We start from the raw sequence: 20,085 nt of genomic DNA, 5'->3' as shown, positions 1-20,085 counted from the left end.
AAGACAATTAATATAACATGCCTAAGTTTTCTTCTTCAAGGAAAGCACACACTATTATATCTATCCATTGTTATCCCATGACATCAACATTTATTATCAACTTAGTACCACACATCTGGACATTCCTAATATATTATTTTTACAAATTAATGACATAAATTTTATATCAATATGCATATACTAAAATAATATTTCTTTCAATTTCAGATATAGATCTTTATCCTGAATATAAAGACCCAAAACAAAGTGGGAGCTATGGGCAACATCACAGAATTCATACTCTTTGGACTTTCCTATGAGCAAAATGTACAGATATTTTGTTTTATCTTCTTCTTATTGTGTTACATTAGTCTTCTCATAGGAAATTTTGTAATTATCATCTCTATCCATTTTAGTCATCTTTTCCACCAACCCATGTACTATTTCCTTAGTCAGTTGTCTGCTATGGACATCTACTATACTTCCAGTGTTACACCAAAACTAATTGTGAATCTGTTAACTGGGAGAAAAACCATTTCATATGATTATTGTATGGTCCAAGTCTTCACTATGCATTTCTTCGGCAGTATTGAGGTATTTATCCTGACCACAATGGCCTTGGATCGCTATGTTGCCATCTGTAAACCTCTCCACTACATGGTCATCATGAACAGAAAGAACTGCAACTTCCTTGTTCTGGCTGCTTGGGTTGGTGGGGCTGCCCATTCCTTTCCTCAGTTGTCCATGACACTCAAGTTACCCTTCTGTGGTCCCAATGAGATTGATCACTATTTCTGTGACATCTTCCCCTTGCTGAAAATTGCGTGCACAGATACTTATGTCACTGGTATTCTGGTTGTAATCAATTCAGGGATAATTTCCACGATAATATTTATTATCTTATTTTTTTCTTATGCCATTATATTATGGACCCTACGGACACATTCAGCTGAAGGGCGGCGGAAAGCTCTCTCCACCTGTGGGTCTCATTTCACAGTTGTGGTCTTATTTTTTGTACCTGCCATATTTTCTTACCTTCGCCCTCCCACCACATACCCAGAGGATAAAGTGTTTGCTCTGTTTTATACTATCATTGCTCCAATGTTCAACCCTTTAATCTATACTCTGAGAAATACCGAGATGAAAAATGCCATGAGGAAGGTCTGGTGTCAAAAGTTTTGTGGAAAAGGAAATCTTAATTAGGTGCCTTGATTTAATCTCAGGATGTTTCATTGAAGGGAAAAAAAGAGATTAGATAGTCAAAAATAATTTTAAGATTAAAGGCTTCTATGAAAAGTCTCACTTGCGCAAAAATGAATATTGGAATTCAGACAGCATCCTGAGCACGACTGTGGTGATAATAAAAAGCAAATACATTATCCAATGGGTGACATTAAGTGTGAAAGTCAAGATTTTCTGTTTTCCGTATTTTTTCTCCCAAGTCATAAGTTTTTAAGTTTTTATTATATCTCAATTTTCTTGTTAGTAATACAAGCTTTAGTAAATCACTTTCTTTTTGATATGCTATTTTTATTTCCATTAAAATTAAATATTAATTTAGGAATGCACATATTTGAAGGATATGTGCATTTAATATATGCATTTACATAAATATATCTTACATAGGGGTGAAATTGTCTGAAATCATTCTTTCTTCTCTTCCAATTGGTTTCCTGAGTGTGTTAATAATGAAGAGACTTTTATTTTTACCCAAGTAAAAGTTATTTTTTTTCCAAATTGGGACATGTAGGTGAGTATGTGCATTAATACGTTCCAAAATTTATGATGAACTTTTTACTGCCTTCTGCTTGTTTGTTAGTAGCCATTCCATATTAAATCTTTGGTTTAATAATGTGATAGTGTCTTACATATTCCTCTTTTGTTTCCCCTGTGGACACTGAATATTCTAGGCTTAATATGTGGTACTTTATTTTCAAATACCAGACATTCAGAAATGCCTTGATGTTTTCTAGGAATTAATGGTAAATTGTCAGTAGAGAAGCCACATCTTGAAAGTTGTCTTTCTGAATTTGTCTGTTCACATAAGGAGAACAGATGAGGATAGCCAGGTGGAATAACAATGATAGAATTGTTATCAGGAAGATCTGTCTCCAATACTAGCTAGCTTTGTGAAGCTTTACAACTCTCAACCTTTTTTACCTCAGTTTCCTTATCTTTAAAATGATCTAGAGAAGGAAATGGCAAACCATTCCATTAACTTTGCAAGAACTCAAGTGGGCTAACAAAAATTCATACATATTTGAAAAATGACTGAACAACAAAAGATAGATGAACTTTCTGAATAAGTGATTCAAACAGAAACTTTGAGGAAAGTTTATTTTGAATGATGTTAAGAGTTAACAATATCTTTCAGACTTCTCAGCCATGTTCACTAAGGTCTAAGGAAATCATTTGATGCTGTAGAAAGAGCAGTGAACCTATTATTAGCAGTGAATCTATTAGGATCCAGGCTTTGATTCTGAATACTACTATGGTTTTTATTTCTCTTGGTCTCATGTACTACACATGATAAATTATAGGCTTGAACTACAAAATCTCATGTGCACATTCCTCTTTTCGATCTAGGATCTTATGCAGGGGTTTTAATTTTTTTTTATTTCCATCATGGACTTTACAGATAGTCTATGAAAATCCTATGAATTAAAAATAAATTTTACAAGGCATGCAATATAATATAGATTTATTATTCATATTGAAATAATTATCAAAATATTTAAGTAATGACAGAATTTGTTTTTTAAATGTATTTGCAAATATATTGGAATAAAATCAATTTAATGGTAAATTTTATTTTATTTTTTTTAGGTTTTTTTTTTTTGCAAGGCAAATGGGGTTAAGTGGCTTGCCCAAGACCACACAGCTAGGTAATTATTAAGTGTCTGAGACCGGATTTGAACCCAGGTACTCCTGACTCCAAGGCTGGTGCTTGATCCACTATGCCACCTATCTGCCCCTAAATTTTATTTTTTAAAAGCATGAAAGGTTGACTATCTAGGAATAGTATACAAAACTGTGGATGAACTTTGATCAAGAAACATGAATATCATGTCAGTTATTTTAGCAGAATTTCTGTTTCATTTATGTAAATAGCAAAATACAAATTCATAAATTTATTACATATGTATAAATATCTCTATTTATAGATATATCCACACATATATGTGTGTGTGTGTGCGTGCGTGTGTGTATGTGTGTATATATGGGTTGAGGGAAAGACTGAGTAAAAAGAGACACAGAGAAACATAGAAACAAAGACCAAGACAGATACAGTGACCCAGTGACGGAAACAAAGAGACCAAGAGAAATTGAGAGAGAAACAGAGACAAAGAGAGACAAAAAGATATTCAAAGCTTTCATACTTTACTTTTTAAGGGATGGTGTAGTTTCTATATAGAAATAGTATAATTTTATCAATGCTTTTCAAATTGAACTTCAATTATAGCCTGGTTATTGTTTCTTCAATCTGATTCCAAGGTCAATGAGGGGTTTTTTTGGCCAAAATAGTTTCTATTTTTAAAAAAATTTGCAAATTGCTGAGTCATCTCTGGTGAAAGCCAAAAAAAAATAAATAAATAAGAAGAAATTTTTAAAAAATCTGAAATTTTTTTGTTTTGCATATAATTTTCTTTTGTAAAAGCTAAGAAAGGATTTTTTATTCCCTATCCAACTTGGAAAATATATACTTTAACATGTGAAATTTTGTTTTTGTTCCATATTAGTATATAGCAAAAATATGGTTTTTTTCAATTAACATTTTAATAGTTAATTCTGGGCCTTGAATTGAATTTTTAATTCATGTAGTTTAAAAACTGAGGGTAAAAAATCCTTTTTTAAAAGTAGTTGAGGTCAGGTTTCTTTTTATTTCAGAAAATTCTCATTATACTTTGAACAACTTCAAGTTGCCAACTTAAAAGACAATAAAGTTCTATGTAGTAGGAAGTACACAAGCACACACACACAGACACACAAACACATACATACACACATACATTATCATCATTAAGAGCTGCGAGTTTTGTTTTAATAAAACCTGTTATTCAGGAATTTGCATACCAAAAATAGAAGTTGTTTAAATCCTGCAGTGTTTTAATAGGTTAAATGACTTGGTCTCCTAAAGACTCATAGCTCATGATATAAATCAGAAGTCCTCTCCTCTTTATGTCTAAGGAAGTTTTAAATTCTGGGGTATTCAGTGTTTTGTGCCTTCGTGGAAATATTCTCATATTTCACATTGAAGGTTTCTCATAATTAATTTTGAATGTATGATATTTTCTTTTTCTATGTTTTTGGAAGGCAATGAGTTTAAATTTCATTACACAACTAGGTAATTATTATGGGTCTGAAGCTGAATTTGAACTTAGGTCCTGGTGACTCCAGGGCTGATACTCTTTCCACTGGACCACCTTCTGGAGTGTGCTATTTTCATAGACTATAATTCAAATGTGCACTCCATGACTCTGGTTCTTTAGATTGCAAGCTCAAATTGTGACCAGGGACTGTCATTTTTCACTTTTGCTATCCCCTGTGCAATGTCTGCAAATATTGTTTATTTGTGGATTATTATTGATTTATATCATTTGTAGCAATGAACAAAAGATGGAATCTAAAATTAAAAAGAATAAGAACTTCTACACTCAAAGTATTTCCAGAAGTTCCAATTTTAATAGACAATCTATCTTGAAGAAGTTAATTTTTAAGCAGAATTTTATAAAATAAGGCTTTATATTGTTGAAATTTTAGTTTTTGATACTTTCTATTTTTTCATTTTCAAACTAATTATCCAATTGTTTATCTGTTTTTTCATAAAATCTGCTACAAGATTTATTTATGAATTAGTTTTTATAATTTTAATTGGAGGGGTTAATATAAACAGATGAGTCAAATGTGATAAAAGTAAGTTTCTTTGGTCTGATAAATTGACATGTTATTTAGAAGCTATTTGGAAGATCAATAAGACAGATGTTACCAATTTTGTTATAAATAATGAAAAACAGAATGAAGAACTTCGTATTAATGTTAAGAAATAGGGAATGTAAAGCAGTTTTATACATGAAATAAGCTGATTTCTCAGCCTTCTTACATCTATAATGAGTATGATCATGTTTCCTAGTAATGAAAAAATATTAATATAGTTTATCAAAAAATAAAATTAATATGCAGTTGCACTACAAAAATTGAATCATTTTTAATTGAGATCATTTTTTATCTGTAATATTTTTATGTTGAGAGTAGTCATGAATTTGGTTGCATTGTAGCCCCACTTACCCCAGTGATTCATATTTATTTCTTTATCTCTCTCATAGTATTTTGGTTGTTACTGCTCAAAACTGAATGTGTTGAAAGAAAAATCATATTCTTGAGGAAAAAATAAAATATAAGAAATAGCAAAATTACATAGTACATTGGACAATGTTTTAAATAAAAGTAATAGTCTTTTTTCTTTGTTCTGACTCCACATTTCTTTCTCTGGATACAGATACTATTCTACATCACAGATACCCTAAAATTTTCCCTGATTTTTGCACTGATGGAATGAGCAAATCTCTTAAGGTTGATCATCACTCCCATGTTGCTGTTGCGATGTTCAATCTTCTTCTGGTTTTGCTCATCTCATTCAACATCAATCCATGCAAGTTGTTCCAGGCTTCTCTGAATTCCCATTTCTCATGGTTTTTAATAGAACAATAGTGTTCCATAATATACATATACCGCTATGTAATCAGCCATTCCCCAATTGATGGACATTCAATTGATTTCCAATTCTTTGCTACCACAGAGATTCTATGAATATTTCTATACAAGTGATGTTTTTAGCCTTTTTCATGATCTCTTCAGGATATACACCCAGTGGTGGTATTGCTGGATCAAAGGGTATGGTCATTTTTAGTGCCCTTTGGGCATAATTCCAAATTGTTCTTGAGAAAGTTTGGATGAGTTCACAGCTCCACCAACAATGTATTAAGTGTCCCAGATTTCCTACATCCCTTCCAACATTGATCATTGTCCTTTCTGGTCATATTGAACAGTCTGAGAGGTGTGAGGTGGTACCTCAGAGATGCTCTGATTTGCATTTCTTTAATCAGAAATGATTTAGAGCAATTTTTCATATGACTATGGATTGCTTTGATTTCCTCATCTATAAATTGCCTTTGCATATCTTTTAACCATTTGTCTATTGGGGAATGGCTTGTTTTCTTTTTAAATTTGACTCAGTTGTCCATATATTTTATAAATGAGTCATTTGTCAGAAATAACAGCTGTAAAATTATTTTCCAATTTATTACATTTCTTTTGTTCTTGGTTACAGCTTGTACAAAAACTTTTAAATTTAATATACTCAAAATTATCATTTGTTTTTAATGATGTTCTCCATCACCACCTTAGTCATGAACTGTTTCCCTTTCTATAGATCTGATGAGTAAACTATTCCTTGATCTTTTGGTTTGTTTATAATATTGTGTTTTATATCTAAATCCTGTACTCATTTTGATCTTATCTTGGTATAGGCTGTGAGGTGTTGGTCTAATCTAAATTTCTGCCATACTAACTTCTAGTTTTCCCAACAGTTTTTATCAAAAAAGAGAGTTCTTATCACAGAAGCTGAGGTCTTTTTGGTTTATCAAACAGCAGATTATTATAATTGTTTCCTGCTTTCTCTTTTGCACCCAGTCTATTCCAATGATTCACCATGGTATTTCTTGGCCATACCAGACAGTTTTGATGACTGATGATATAGTTTTAGATCTGGTAAGGCTAAGCCATTTTGCACTTATTCTCATTAAATCCCTGAATACTTCTGACTTTTTGTTTCTCCATATGAATTTAATAACTATTTAACTCGGTAAAGTAATTTTTGGAAGTTTTATAAGATGCTAAATAAATAGTTTAAATTAAGTAGAATTGTCATTTTATTACATTAGCTCAGCCTATCCAAGAGCAGTTGATTTTTGCCTAATTGTTTAAATCTGATTTTATTTGTGTGAGATGTGCTTTAGAGTAGTTTTCATAATGATTTTTGTGTCAGTCTTGGTAGATAGACTCTCACTTATTTCATAGTGTCTGAAGTTATTTTAATGGGATTTCTCTTTCCATCTCTAGCTGTTGTATCTTATGAGTAGTATATAGAAATGCTGAAGATTTGTGTGGGTTTATTTTATATACTTATTACTTTGCTAAAGTTGCTGATTGTTTTTGGTAGTTTTTGAGACAGTTTTCTAGGGTTCTCTAGGTGTACCATCAAATTATCATCAAAGAGTGAGAGTTTTGTCTCTTCCTTATTGATTCGGATTCCTTCACTTCCTTTTTCTTCTGTTATTACCAAGGCTAACATTTCTAATTCAATAAGAGTGATAATGGAAATCCTTGTTTCACCCCAGGCTTATTGGAATTGCTTCTAGCTTATCCCCATTAAATATAATGTATGTTGATTGCTTTAGATAGTTATTGCTTGTCATTTCAAGAAACACTCAATTTATTCTTATGCTCTCTAGTGTATTTAATAAGAATGGTGTGCTATATTTTGTCGTAAGTTATTTCAGAATCAATTAAAATAATCATGACTTCTTTTAGGTATGTTATTGATGATCACTTATGTTCACAGTTTTCTTAGTATTGAACCAACCCTACATTCCTCATCTAAATCCTGCTTCATCATAGTATATTTTCCTAGTGACAACTTGATGTAATCACTCTGCTATTTTTCTATTTAAATTTTTGGCAGCCATGTATTCTTTAGGGAAATTGGTCTATAATTTTCTTTTTTCTTTTTTTTTGACTCTTTCTGGTTTAGGTGTCAGTAATATTAATGGCATAGAAAGAATTTGGCAGATATCTTTCATCTGCTTCTGTTTTATGGGAGAATTCATCCCATTAACATTCATAGTTATAATGAATAATTCTTTATTACCCTCTCTGCTATCTTCCCTCCAATTGTATTTTTGCCTCCTTTCATCTTATGCCTCCTTTCTAGTGTTTTGATTCTGAAAATTACATTCCTCAATGTGTCCCCCCTTCTTTCCATCACCCTCCCTTTTCTTTCCCCTTTTGCTTTTCCTCTGCTTTCCTCCTACCTCCGTCTTTCCCTTCTTCCCTCATCTCCCCCATTTGTCCCCCCCATTTATTCTAAAATAAGATAAATTTCTAAACCCAACTGTGACTGGTCATACCTCTTGGAGTCAAATTCAATAAGAATAAGGTTCAGGCAATTCTCACCTCCTCCCTTCTTTGCCTTATTGCACCACAATTACAATAGGTTCTTTGCAACTCTTCATATAATGTAATTTATCCCCATTCTACATTCCTTTTCCGCCCCTCTCTTTACAATTCCCTTCTGTTTTGTAATGTCCTATTTTTCTTAAATCATTCCATTAAAGTCATGGACATACTATGAATATCCATACCTTCATCCTTGTGATTTACAATCTCAAAAGTTACTTGAATCTTCCTCACAGGCAGGGATATAACCTGTTTAATCTTATTCGTTAGCAATATTTTCCCCCATTTATCTTTTCATGTAGATCATGCATCTGTTGTTTGAAGATCATATATTATGGAATATATGATCTTCAGCTCTGGTCTTTTAATCAGGAAAGCTTGGATGTTACCAATTTCATTAAATTTCCATCTTTTCTCCTGAAAGACATGGATCACTTTTGCTTGATAGTTGATTTTTGGCTATAACCCAAGTTCTTTTGCTCTCTGGAATATTATATTCCTGGCCATTTGATTCTCTAAAGTTGATGCAGTCAGGACCCGTGTAATCCTGATTATTACTCCTTGATATTTGAATTACTTCTTTCGTCCTGTTTGAAGGATTTTCTCCTTGATTTGATAATTTGGGAGTTTGATCAAAACGTTCCTTAGTGTTTTCATTTTGGGATCCCTTTCAGGAGATGATTGACAGATTTTTTTCGATGACCATTTTCCCCTCTGTTTCCAGGGTATGAGGATAGTTCTCTTTAACGATATTCTGAAGAATGTTTCCAGAGTCATTTTCTTTTTATTTCTTTTTTTTTTATCAAGGTTTTTAGACAATTCTATGATTCTTAATTTGTCCCTCCTGAATTTATTTTCTAGATCAGTTGTTTATCTGATGAGGAATTTTACATATTGTCTATTTTTTTTCACTTTTTTAAAAATTTTGCATAACAGATTATTGGTGTTTCATGAAGTCATTTGATTCCAATAGATCTGATCTATTTTTTCTCAGATTTATTTTCTTCATTTAGTTTGTGCAACTCCTTTTCCATTTGATAAATTCTATTTTAAAGGGGTTCGTTTTTTTCCCCCATTTACCTAGTTTTGCTTTTGAGGGAATTATTTTCTTTTTTTGCAATTGTCTTAACATATATTTATTTTTTGATTTTTGCAAGGCTGTGAGATTAAGCAACTTGACCCAAGGTCAACCAGATAAGTAATCATTAAGTGTCTGAGAATGGATTGGAAGTCATATCCCCCTGATTCCAGGGCCAGTGCTCTATCCCACTCTACCTAGCTGTCCCTTCCCAATTATAATTTTGTTTTTGTTTTTTAAAAGGCAATAAGTTTAAGTGGCTTGCCCAAGGCCACACAGCTAGGTAATTATTAAGTTTCTGAGGCCAGATTTGAACTCAGGTACTGCTGACTCCAGGACCAGTGCTCTAGCCACTGTACCACCTAGTCGCCCTCCAATTGTATTTTTAAAGGATTTGTTTTCTTCTGTCATTTTTCCTTACAGGATATTAAATTTTTCTTGCATTAATTTTTCCAATTTTTCATTTATTTTTAACTCCTTCCTGATCTATTCTTAGAAGTCTTTCTGGGTTAGAGACCAATTTATATTCTGCTCTGAAATTTCACACATGGCAACCCTTCTATCTTCCTTTTCTGAGCTAGTATCCTTATCTCCAATATACAATTCAATAGACCCTATTTTGAACTGTCCTTTCTTCATTTTTGTATTGGTTATCATTTCCTAGGGTCTTGTGTTAGAGGATGGGCAAGTTCTCAGACCTTTAGCATTGAGAATTCTCAAAGTTTTACTTAGTGGAGTTAGGAACACAGTTATTCAATAAATGAACCAGTAAGTTCTAACCAGTAATTTTAGACAGAAGCTTTCTCCAAATTGTATGTGTAAGAGATGTCCTCCATCCACTCCCTATGTCTAGGGTTGGATTGTGAATATTTTCCCATCAGTACTAGAAATACCCGAGTGGTCAGCACTGGATGGTCAGCACTTGAAAAGTCCATGATTCAAATATCAGCTTTTGGGAAAGGTGTAATCACTTGAGGCTATTTCTGTTATTGTTTTGTAGAACACCAGACCCTTCACACAGAAACACCAAGGGCTACTCTGATAACTCAGTGCTGGCTGTCCAGACTAACCACAAGGGCTATCTGCATGGATGTCCTGGACTTTGCTGACATTCTCCCATGTAGTGTTCACTACTGAGGGGAAGGGGGTGGGAAGGGAGGGAGAATGGAAATTTTGTAACTTAATAATATATATGTCCATATGGATGAAAATAAATAAACTAAACTTTAAAAATAAATTAATTAATCCATCTTATTTTATGTGGCCTTAAAGATAAGCCTTAGAAATGAAATTTTGAGTGGAGTAACATTGCCATCTGGTGAGAATTGCTGGTATTTTCTAAAAAAACCTGTTGCATTTTCTATTCAGTAAATATAAATGAAATTTAGCAGGACAAAAGTTTCTGTGGAATGGTTAAAATTATTATGATACTAAGTCCATTGAATCAAAATTAATCCACTGCATCAGGGTGACAGTGGATTTCTGCACATGAATAAAATTTTTTTCTCCCTCCTCAAAACTCATTTCATCTACTTCATGTTTTACTGGGAAAAAATGAGACTATCTCTTTGGAGTTCATATTTTCTCACTTTCCTCGAGTCATATCACACAGATGCCTTCTGTGATGATCCTCTTGATCATCACTTTATTTTTTTAAATATTTAATTCATTTGTTTTTCTAACTACAAGCAATCGAAGTTTTTACCACTCATTTTATAGAAAGATTGTGAGTTTTGTGTTTTTTTACCTACCTATCTTCCCTCCTACCTCCCCGGACAGAAAGCAATCTGATATAGGCTCTATATTTTTAACCATGCTAAACATATATCCATATTGATCATGTTGTGAAAGAAGAATGAAATCCAAATGGAGAGAAGAAAACATTAGAGAGAGAAAATGGTACAATATATAAGATAACAATTAAAATGGAAGGTAACATGTTTTGATCTTCATTTAAACTCCACAGTTCCCTCTATGGTCAAAGAACCTGAACCTTTTAAAATTGTCTTTGATTATTGTAATTATAAAATGAACAAATCCACCAGGGTTGATCATCCCCCAGTGTTGCTGTTAATATCTGTAATGCTTTTCTACTTCTATTCATTTCACTTTGCATCAATTCAAGCAAGTATTTTCAAGCCATTCTTAAATGCCACCCATCATGATTTCTCATAGAAAAATAGTGTTCCATCATATACATAAACCACAATTTGTACAGCCATTTCCCAATTGATTGGCAGACCCCAATTTCCAATTGCTTGCCACTACAAAAAAAAAAGCTGCTACAAATATTTTTATACATGTGTAACTTTTTTCCTTTGTAGTGACTTCTTCAGTATACAGACTGAGTGGTGGTTTTGCTGGATCAAATGGTATGTATAGTTTTATTGCCCTTTGAGCATTATTCGAGAATGCTCTCCAGAAATGTTGGATCAGTTCACAATTCCACCACCAGTATATGAGTGGCCCAGTTTTGCCACATCCCCTCCAACATTGATCATTTTCCTTTCTAGTTAAATTGGTGAATCTAAGAGATATAAGGTGGTACCTCAGAGATGGCATAATTTGAAATTCTCTAATCAATTATTATTTAGAGCAATGTTTCCATATGACTGTAGATAGCATTGATTTTTTCATCAGAAAAATTGTCTTTCCATATTCTTTGAACATTTATCAATTGGGCAGTGCTTTTTTCAATTAAATGTAACTCAGTTCTCTATTTATTTTGGAAATGAATCAATTGTTAGAAACACTAGTTGCAAAAATTGTTTCCCAATTTACTATTTTCCTTTTAATCTTGTTTGCAAAAGATAGCCACATAAAGGCAGGAATTCCCAGAAAAAACATTTACCAAAAAAACTCCAAAAGCGATCAAATTATGACTCTAGACAAAATTTAAAAGGGCAGAACCCACAGAAAGAATGAATGATACAATTTCCTAGTTCAAGACAACTTTCAAGTTCTTCAGAGAAAATCTATTCCACCAGGAACTGGGCCACAGCAGTTACCTGGGCAGAGGGGGAGGTTTCCAGACCTTTTGACCCAGGGATCATCAATTCTGCCACATCAGAGTGAGTGTGGAGTGGAGGTCTGGCCTCAGAGCAGCCCTGCAGTGAAAACCTGCGGTGGAAGTCAGCAGAGTCACCCAGCATGTCCAGAGCTATCAGCCCATAAATGGTAAGGGAGTTGAGGAGAGACTGCAGAGGTCTCTCTGCTCTCCCTGGGGCAGGCTTCATCTGTTTGCCCACACTCAGATCCAGGTTGCAGTTTAGGTTTCCACAACACCATCATAGCTGAGCAGGGACACTACTCAAAGCTCCAGAGCAGAGGGGAGGACTTGAACACAGGCAAGAACGCAGTCAGAGCCTTTCATAAGACCTTGGAGGAATTAAGGACCCTGTGGGGTGTCCCCAAACACCCCCCAAAAAGCCTTGGAAATATGTTAAATCAGTCATAGGCTGAGGAAATGAGCAAACCACAGAAAAAGAAGAATTTTATCATAGAAAATTACTTTCATCCCATGGAAGATTCAGAAGATGACAAAATTGAAGCTTCTGTATCCAAAATCCCCAATTGAAGTAGAAAATGGGCTCAGGCAATAGATGGGGTCAAAAAAAGATTTTGAAAAAGAATTAAGGGAGGTAGAGAAAAATTGGGAGGAAAAATGAGAGCGATACAGATAAATCAAGAAAAGCAAATCACCAACTTGGTGAAATAAATACAAAAAATACTGAAGAAAATAACATGTTAAAAATCAGGTTAGGTCAAATAGAAAAAGCAACACAAAAGCAAATGAGTAGAAAAATGGCTTAAAAAAGCAGAATTAGTAAGCTGGAAAAGGATATATAAAAAAGCTCTCTGAAGAAAATAACTCCTTCAAATGTAGAATTGAACTAAAGACAGCTGATGACTGTGCAAGAATTCAGGAAGAAATAAAACTAAACACCAAAACCTCAAAATTAGAAGAAAATGTGAAATAATTCATTAGAAAAACAATTGACCTTGAACACAGATCCAGGAAACATAACTTAAAAATTATTGAGTTACTTGAAATTCAAGACCAGGAAAATACTCTAGACTTCGTTATTCAATAAATGATATAGTGAAATTGTCCTTAGATCCTATAAGCAGAATGTAAAATAGAAATTGAGGGAATTCACCAATTGCCTCCTGAAAGAGATCCCCCCCCAAAAAAACTTCCAGGAGTATTATAGACAAACTCCAAAACTCCCAAGTCAATGAGAAAATATTAAAAGCTGCCAGAAACAAGCAATTCACCTACCATAGATCTATAGTCAGGATTACACAGGATCTGGCAGCGTCTACATTGAGGACTTGAAGGACATAGAATATGATATTCTGAAAGGTAAAAGAGCTTGGAATAGAATGAAGAATCAGATACCCAGCAAAATTGAACATCCTCTTCCAGGGGAAAAGATAGACTTTCAAAGAATGAAGGGACTTTCAAACCTTCCTATTGAAACAACCAGAGCTGAACAGAAAGTTTGATCTCCAAATCCAGGATTTGGAGGAACCATAGAGGTGGTGGACAAGAAGGACTAATTATGAGGATCTTAATGATGATGAAGTGCTTGTATTCCTTTATGGGAAGAAGATACTGATAATTCATATGAACTTTCTCATTTATAAAAGCAGTTAGAATGAGAATGTATAGACAAGGCATAGGAAAGAGCTGAATATAATGGTATAATATAGTAAAAAGAGTCAGTGGGTGGTAAAGTACTAGGAGGGAGAGAGAGGAGATGCAGACGGGGCTAAGATATTTTACACAAGAATCAACAAAAACCTTTTACAATGAAGTGGAACGGGGGAAAGTAAGGGGGGGGGAATGAGTGAGCCTTCATTCTCTTCAGAAATGGCTCAGAGAGGAAATAACATATACACTTAATAGGGTATAGAAATCTATCTTAACCTAGAGAAAAATTAGAGGAAAGGGATGAAATAAGGGGCAATGGGGGATGGGGGTAGGAAGAGGGGAGTAGGTGATAGAAGAGAGGGAAGATACTCAGAGGATACTCAGAAAAAAGACACTTCTGAACAGGGACAAGATAAAAGGAGAGGGAAAAATAAAATAAATGAGAGTGGGGAGGAATAGAGTAGAGGGAATTACAGTCAGTGATAGCAGCTGTGGGAAAAAACATTGAAACAACTTCTCTGGTGGCTATGATGGGGAAGGCAACTCATCCCAGAGAAATAGACCCATTGGAATATGAACACAGACTGAAGTACACTTTTTTTCTCTCTCACTCTTCTTAAGGTTTCTCATCTTTTTTGGGGGGAGGATGTTTATGATTACTCTCACAACAAGTTTATTGTACTATTATAAAAGAAATAAGCAAAAAATTGAAGGTAAAAATATCCCACTTACAATTTAAAAAAAGTAATCATACTTCTGAAAGTCTTTGAAATCTTATGTAGAATATATATGTATATATATATGCATATATATATATATATGTTGGGGGCACAGCAGATCATTAATAACATTTCAAACATTCCTTAAATAAAAAAAAATCTTGGTTGCAGTGGTTTTATGTGTGAAAACATTTTTAAATTATTATAATCAATATCCAGGTTGATTTTTATAATATTCTCTTTCTTTCCTTGGTCATAAACTGCTCACCTTTCCATATATGTGACAGGCAAACTATTTCTTGTACTCCTAATTAGCATATAATATTAATTTTTAGGTGTCAATGCTGTATCTGTTTCAATCTTATCTTGGTATATAGTGAGTGAGATATTGATCTATGCCTAGTCTCTACGGTACTGTCTTCCTGTTTTCCCAGCAGTTTTCTCAAAGGGTGATATTTTAACTTTGGGTTTATCAAATAGCAGATTACATTAGTAATTAACCCACCGAATCTATTCTACTCATCCACCACTCTATTTCTTAGTATCAAATAAAACTGATGACTGATAAATTATAGTATAATTTTAGATTTGATATGGCTAGACCACCTTCCTTAATTCCCTTGATATTTTTAACCTTTTGTTCTATATGAATTTAGTTACTATGTTTTCTAACTTCCTAATGCAATGTTTTGGAAATTTGATTCATATGACACTAAATAATTTAATTTAGGTATAATTGTCATTTTTATTATATTACTTTGACCTTTCATGAACAATTAACAATTACCCAGTTATTTAGATCTGATTTTATTTGTATGAAAGGTATTTTATAGTTGTTTTCATAAGGTTTCTGAGTCTGACTTGACAGGTAGACTCCCAAGTATTTAATGCTGTCTGAAGCTATTTTAAATGATTTTCCAGGGTTTTCTAGGTATACCATCATATCATCTACAAAGAGTGAGTTTTGCTTCTTCATTTTTCCAATTTCAATTTCAACTATATTTATTATGAAATTAGTCTATAATTTTCTTTATGACAATGTGTCATAGAAGTAATTTGGTAGAACCCCGTTACCCATATTTTCAAATAGTTTGTACAGAATTGGAGGTAATTGCTCCTTGAATGTTTGGTAGAATTCATGTGTGAATCCTTCTGACCCTGGAGATATTTCTTTTGGAGCTGATTGATGACTTGTTCAATTTCCTTTTCTGAGAATGTGATATTTAAGTATTTAATTTCCTTTTTGTTTAATCAGGGCAGCTTATATTTTTATAAATATTCATTTCACTTAGATTGTCAAAGTTATTGACATATAATTGGGTAAAAAAGGTTTCTAAATATTATTTTAATTTCCTATTCATTGATGTTGAATTCATTTTTGCATTTTTGATACCGATAAATTAGTTTTATTTTTTTTAAAATCAAATCTAGGGAGCAGCTTTGTGGTACAGTGGGTAGAGCACCATCCCTGGAACCAGGAATACCTGAGTGAAAATCCTGCCTCAGACACTTAATAATTACCCAACTGTGTGACCTTGGGCAAGTCATTTAATCCTGTTGCCTTAAATTTAAAAAAAATCAACTCAAGCTCAGATTTATCTATTTTATTGATTTTGTCATAAAACAAACTCGTGGTTTCAGTTATTAATTCAATAATTTTCTTGCTTTGGGTTTTTTTAACTTCATCTTTAATTTTCAGAATTCCTAATTATATATGTAATTGTTCTTTCCATACCTTTATTAATTGCATACTCAATTCATTGATATCCTCTTTATTTAGTTTACTCATGTAAGCATTTAGAGATATAATATTTCTCTAATACCTTCTTTGGCTGTCTCTCATATGTTTTAGTATGTTGAAACATTACTGTCACTTCCTTGAATGAAATTCTTAATTCATTCTATGAATTTTCCTTTGATTCACTCATTATTTAAAATTAGATTATTAGTTTCCAAATAGTTTTATGTCTTTTCTCTCCATAACCCTGTTTGTAAGTGATTTTTATTGCATCATTATCTAAAAGAATGCATTCGTTATTTCTGCCTTACCTTATTTGATTATGAGGTTTGGATTTTTTCCCCTAATACAAGATCAGTTTTTTTGTGAGGGTGCCTTGTACTGCAGAAATAAAGGCTATATACCTTTCTATCACTATTGAGGTTTCTCCCAAGGTCTATCATATCAAAGTCTTTTAATATTCTATTCCCCTCCGTAACTTCCTTCTTGTTTCTTTTATGATTAGATGTATCTATTTCTGAGAGAGGGGGTTTGAGACTCCTCACCAGGTAGTTTTTCTTTCTATGTCTTCTTGTAACTACTTTAGCTTCTCTTCTAAGACTTTGGATGCTATATCACTTGGTAGATAGATGTAATTACTTCATTGTCTATGGTACCATTTAGGAAGATGTAGTTTCCTTATTTATCTCTTCTAATGAGTTCAAATTTTGCAGCTGCTTTGTCTGAGAAAAGGACTGCTACTCCTGTCTTTTTACTTCAGCTCTAACCTTTTACCTTTACTCTGTCTGTATCTCTCTGTAAGCAACATATTGTAGGATTTTGGTTTTTAATCCACTCTGCTATCCACTTCCATCTTATGGGACAATTCATCCCAGTCAGAGTTAAAACCCCTAACTCTTTATTACCCTCCATGCTATTTTCCCCCCATTTATAATTTCCCTCTTTTTTTATTGTATCCCTCCTTCCCAGTGTTTTCCTCCTGAATTCTACTTCAACATGTTCCCTATTCTATCCATTGCCTTTCTTTTCTATTTTTTTCTTTTTCTTTTCCTCTTTTTCCTTTCCTACCTGGTATTGTTCCCTCTTTCCCATCCGCATTTGCCTTCCTAATACTTGAAAGTAAGATAAATTTCTGAACTCAACTATTCCCTCCCCCCCATTTGCCTTCCTAATTTCCTAATACTTGTAAAAAAAAGATAAATTACTAAACACAACTGAGTGTGTCTGTTAATCCCTCATTGAGGCAAACCTGATGAGATTCAGGAACATCTTGCCCACTACCTTTTTCCCCCCTCAGTTGTAATAGGTGCTTTGCACCTCATCATGTGATGTAATTTACCCCATTCTATTTTCCTCCTCCTCCCATCTCTTTACAATACCCTTCCCTTTTTTAATGTCCTTTTTTTAAAAAAAAATCATTCCATCCACATTATGGATATATATATACCAAGAATATTCATACATTTAATCTAAGGTTATTTCCTCTAATAGTTATAATTTTCAAGAATTATTGCAATATTCCTTTCAGGTAGAGATATACCCAGTTTAATCTTATTGGATAGCAGTACATTTCTTTTCCTGCTGTAAACCTTTTCATGTATCTCTTGAATCACCTGTTTGAAGATCAAATTTTCTTCTCAGTTCTGGTCTTTTCATATGGAAACTTTGAAAGTCATCTATTTTGTTAAAGACCATCTTTTCCTGCTAAAGAGAATTCTCAGGTTTGCTGAATAGTTGATTCCTGGTTATAATCCATGCTCTCCTATTTCTGGTTCTGTGACCCTTTTTTTTTTTTTCTTGTTGCAGCCAGGCTTGGTATTTGAACTGCTTCTTTCTGTTCATTTTCAGGATTTTTTTTTTCTTAATTAATAATTGAGGAGTTTTTCCACAATACTCCTTGATGTTTTCATTTTGGGATCCCTTTCAGGAAGTGATTGATGGATTCCTTTAATGACTACTTCCCTCATCTGATTCTAGATACGAGGGTAGATCTCAAGTATACCTAAAAGAATCCTATGTGGGTTCTTTTTTTTTTTAATCTCCCAACATAAACTGTTCCTCCCTGACAAATTCTAATCATTTTACAGCTCTCTTGTACACATTCCTTCTATCAAGGTATACTCCTATCAATTATCTTAATAGAAGTGGAATGCTCAAGAGTTATAAGCATCTTTGCATCACAATAAATTTGTACTCATACTCTCTTTTCAAGTATAAACTCTTGCACTGCCTCCTCCATAAAAATATAACCCCTCAATGGGGAATTCTGAAATTTGGGTACAATATTCCTTGGAGTTTTTATTTTGGGACCACTTTCTGTGGGGTGATTGATGGATTCTTTCAAGATTATTTTATCTTCTTATTCTATGTTATTACGGCAGTTTTTCATGATAATTTCATGAAATATGTTGTGCAAACTCTTTTGTGATTGTGGCTATCAGATAGATGAGTAATTCATTAGTTACTTCTCCTGGATTTATTTTCTAGGTTAGTCATTTTACTTATGAGGCATATTCCATTTCTATTTTGTTTCAAACTTTTGGTTTTGTTTGGTGGGATCTTAATGCTCTTAGTGTCATTCATTTCCATTTATTCAATTCTAATTTTCAGGATTTTATTATCTTCAGTTAACTATTTTGGTTCCCATTCCAGTTATTTAACTTTACTTTTAGATAAGTTGTTTTCCTTTTCCAGTAGGTCAATTTTATTTTCTAGTTGGTCAATTTTATTTTTAAAGTTTTTGGTTTCCTCAATCAATTTTTCATAACTCTCCTGCGAGACTCAATTTTTCTCCATTTTCCTTCATTCTCTCTTCTTTGTTTTGCTTTGGTTTTTTGCAAGGCAATGGGGTTAACTGGCTTGCCCAAGGCCACACAGCTAAGTAATTATTAAAGTGTCTGAGGCCAGATTTGAACTCAGGTACTCCGGACACCAGGGTCAGTGCTCTATCCACTCCACCACCTAGCAGTCCCTCTTCTTTGCTTTTTAAAATACTTTTTCAACACTTGCAAGAGATCTTTCTAGATTAGAGTCCAATTCATAAACCCCTTTTAGGTTTCACAGATAAGTATTTTGTCAGTGATTTTCTTTTCTGAGACAGTGTTTTTCTAAGATAGTAGCTGTCAGTGGTTAGCCCTTGTTCTATGGTATATGCTATATCAACCATAAACATTTTAGTTGAGAGCTGGCGGCCTGATCCCTCGCTTTTTGTTATGTCATTTCCAGTATTTGAAGTTTACTCCCCACACTAGGACAGCTCAAAACTGCACCAGTATTCCAGGGCATGATCCTTTTCTCTCAGAGCTGGAGTTGGGACTCACACTGCTGATCTAATCTGGGATAGAGGCTTCACTCAAAGTTCTTTTGGGAAAAGTTTGGGAAGGTTCCTAGTTTGATTTAACCATATTAATTATGCCTCAGCTTTTTTTGGTAAATTTATTGGAGTGGTTTGCTATTTGCTTCTTCAAATCATTTCATAGACGAGGCAATTAAGACAAACATGGTCAAATTTCTATTCCAGGGTCACAGAACTAATAAGTATCTGAGACCACATTTGAATTCAAAACTCTCTGCCTTTATCCACTGCACTACCTAGTTACCCACTAATTCAGAGATCAGAAAGTTATGTGCTAAGGAACAATTCCAACTTACTAGATTTTAGATGTTGTCCACAGTTTGC

General features: G+C 33.4%; 1 protein-coding gene across 1 annotated transcript; it reads left to right on the top strand.

Moving 5' to 3' along the window:
- The first annotated feature begins 252 nt into the window (after nucleotides 1-252).
- LOC141517004 (olfactory receptor 4P4-like) lies at nucleotides 253-1,182 on the top strand. Its single transcript, XM_074227946.1, has one exon. The coding sequence runs from the start codon at nucleotides 256-258 to the stop codon at nucleotides 1,180-1,182; it is 927 nt and encodes a 308-aa protein (XP_074084047.1). The 5' UTR covers nucleotides 253-255.
- Nucleotides 1,183-20,085: the final 18,903 nt, after the last annotated feature.

The sequence above is a fragment of the Macrotis lagotis genome, chromosome 3, assembly GCF_037893015.1.
Source record: "Macrotis lagotis isolate mMagLag1 chromosome 3, bilby.v1.9.chrom.fasta, whole genome shotgun sequence".
In the NCBI taxonomy this organism is placed as follows: Eukaryota; Metazoa; Chordata; class Mammalia; order Peramelemorphia; family Peramelidae; genus Macrotis; species Macrotis lagotis.
This window is presented reverse-complemented; position numbering and strand designations above follow the sequence as displayed.

What these genes read in the sequence shown, in the direction of transcription:
- LOC141517004 (XM_074227946.1), top strand. Translation starts at nt 256, where the DNA reads ATGGGCAACATCACAGAATTCATACTCTTTGGACTTTCCTATGAGCAA.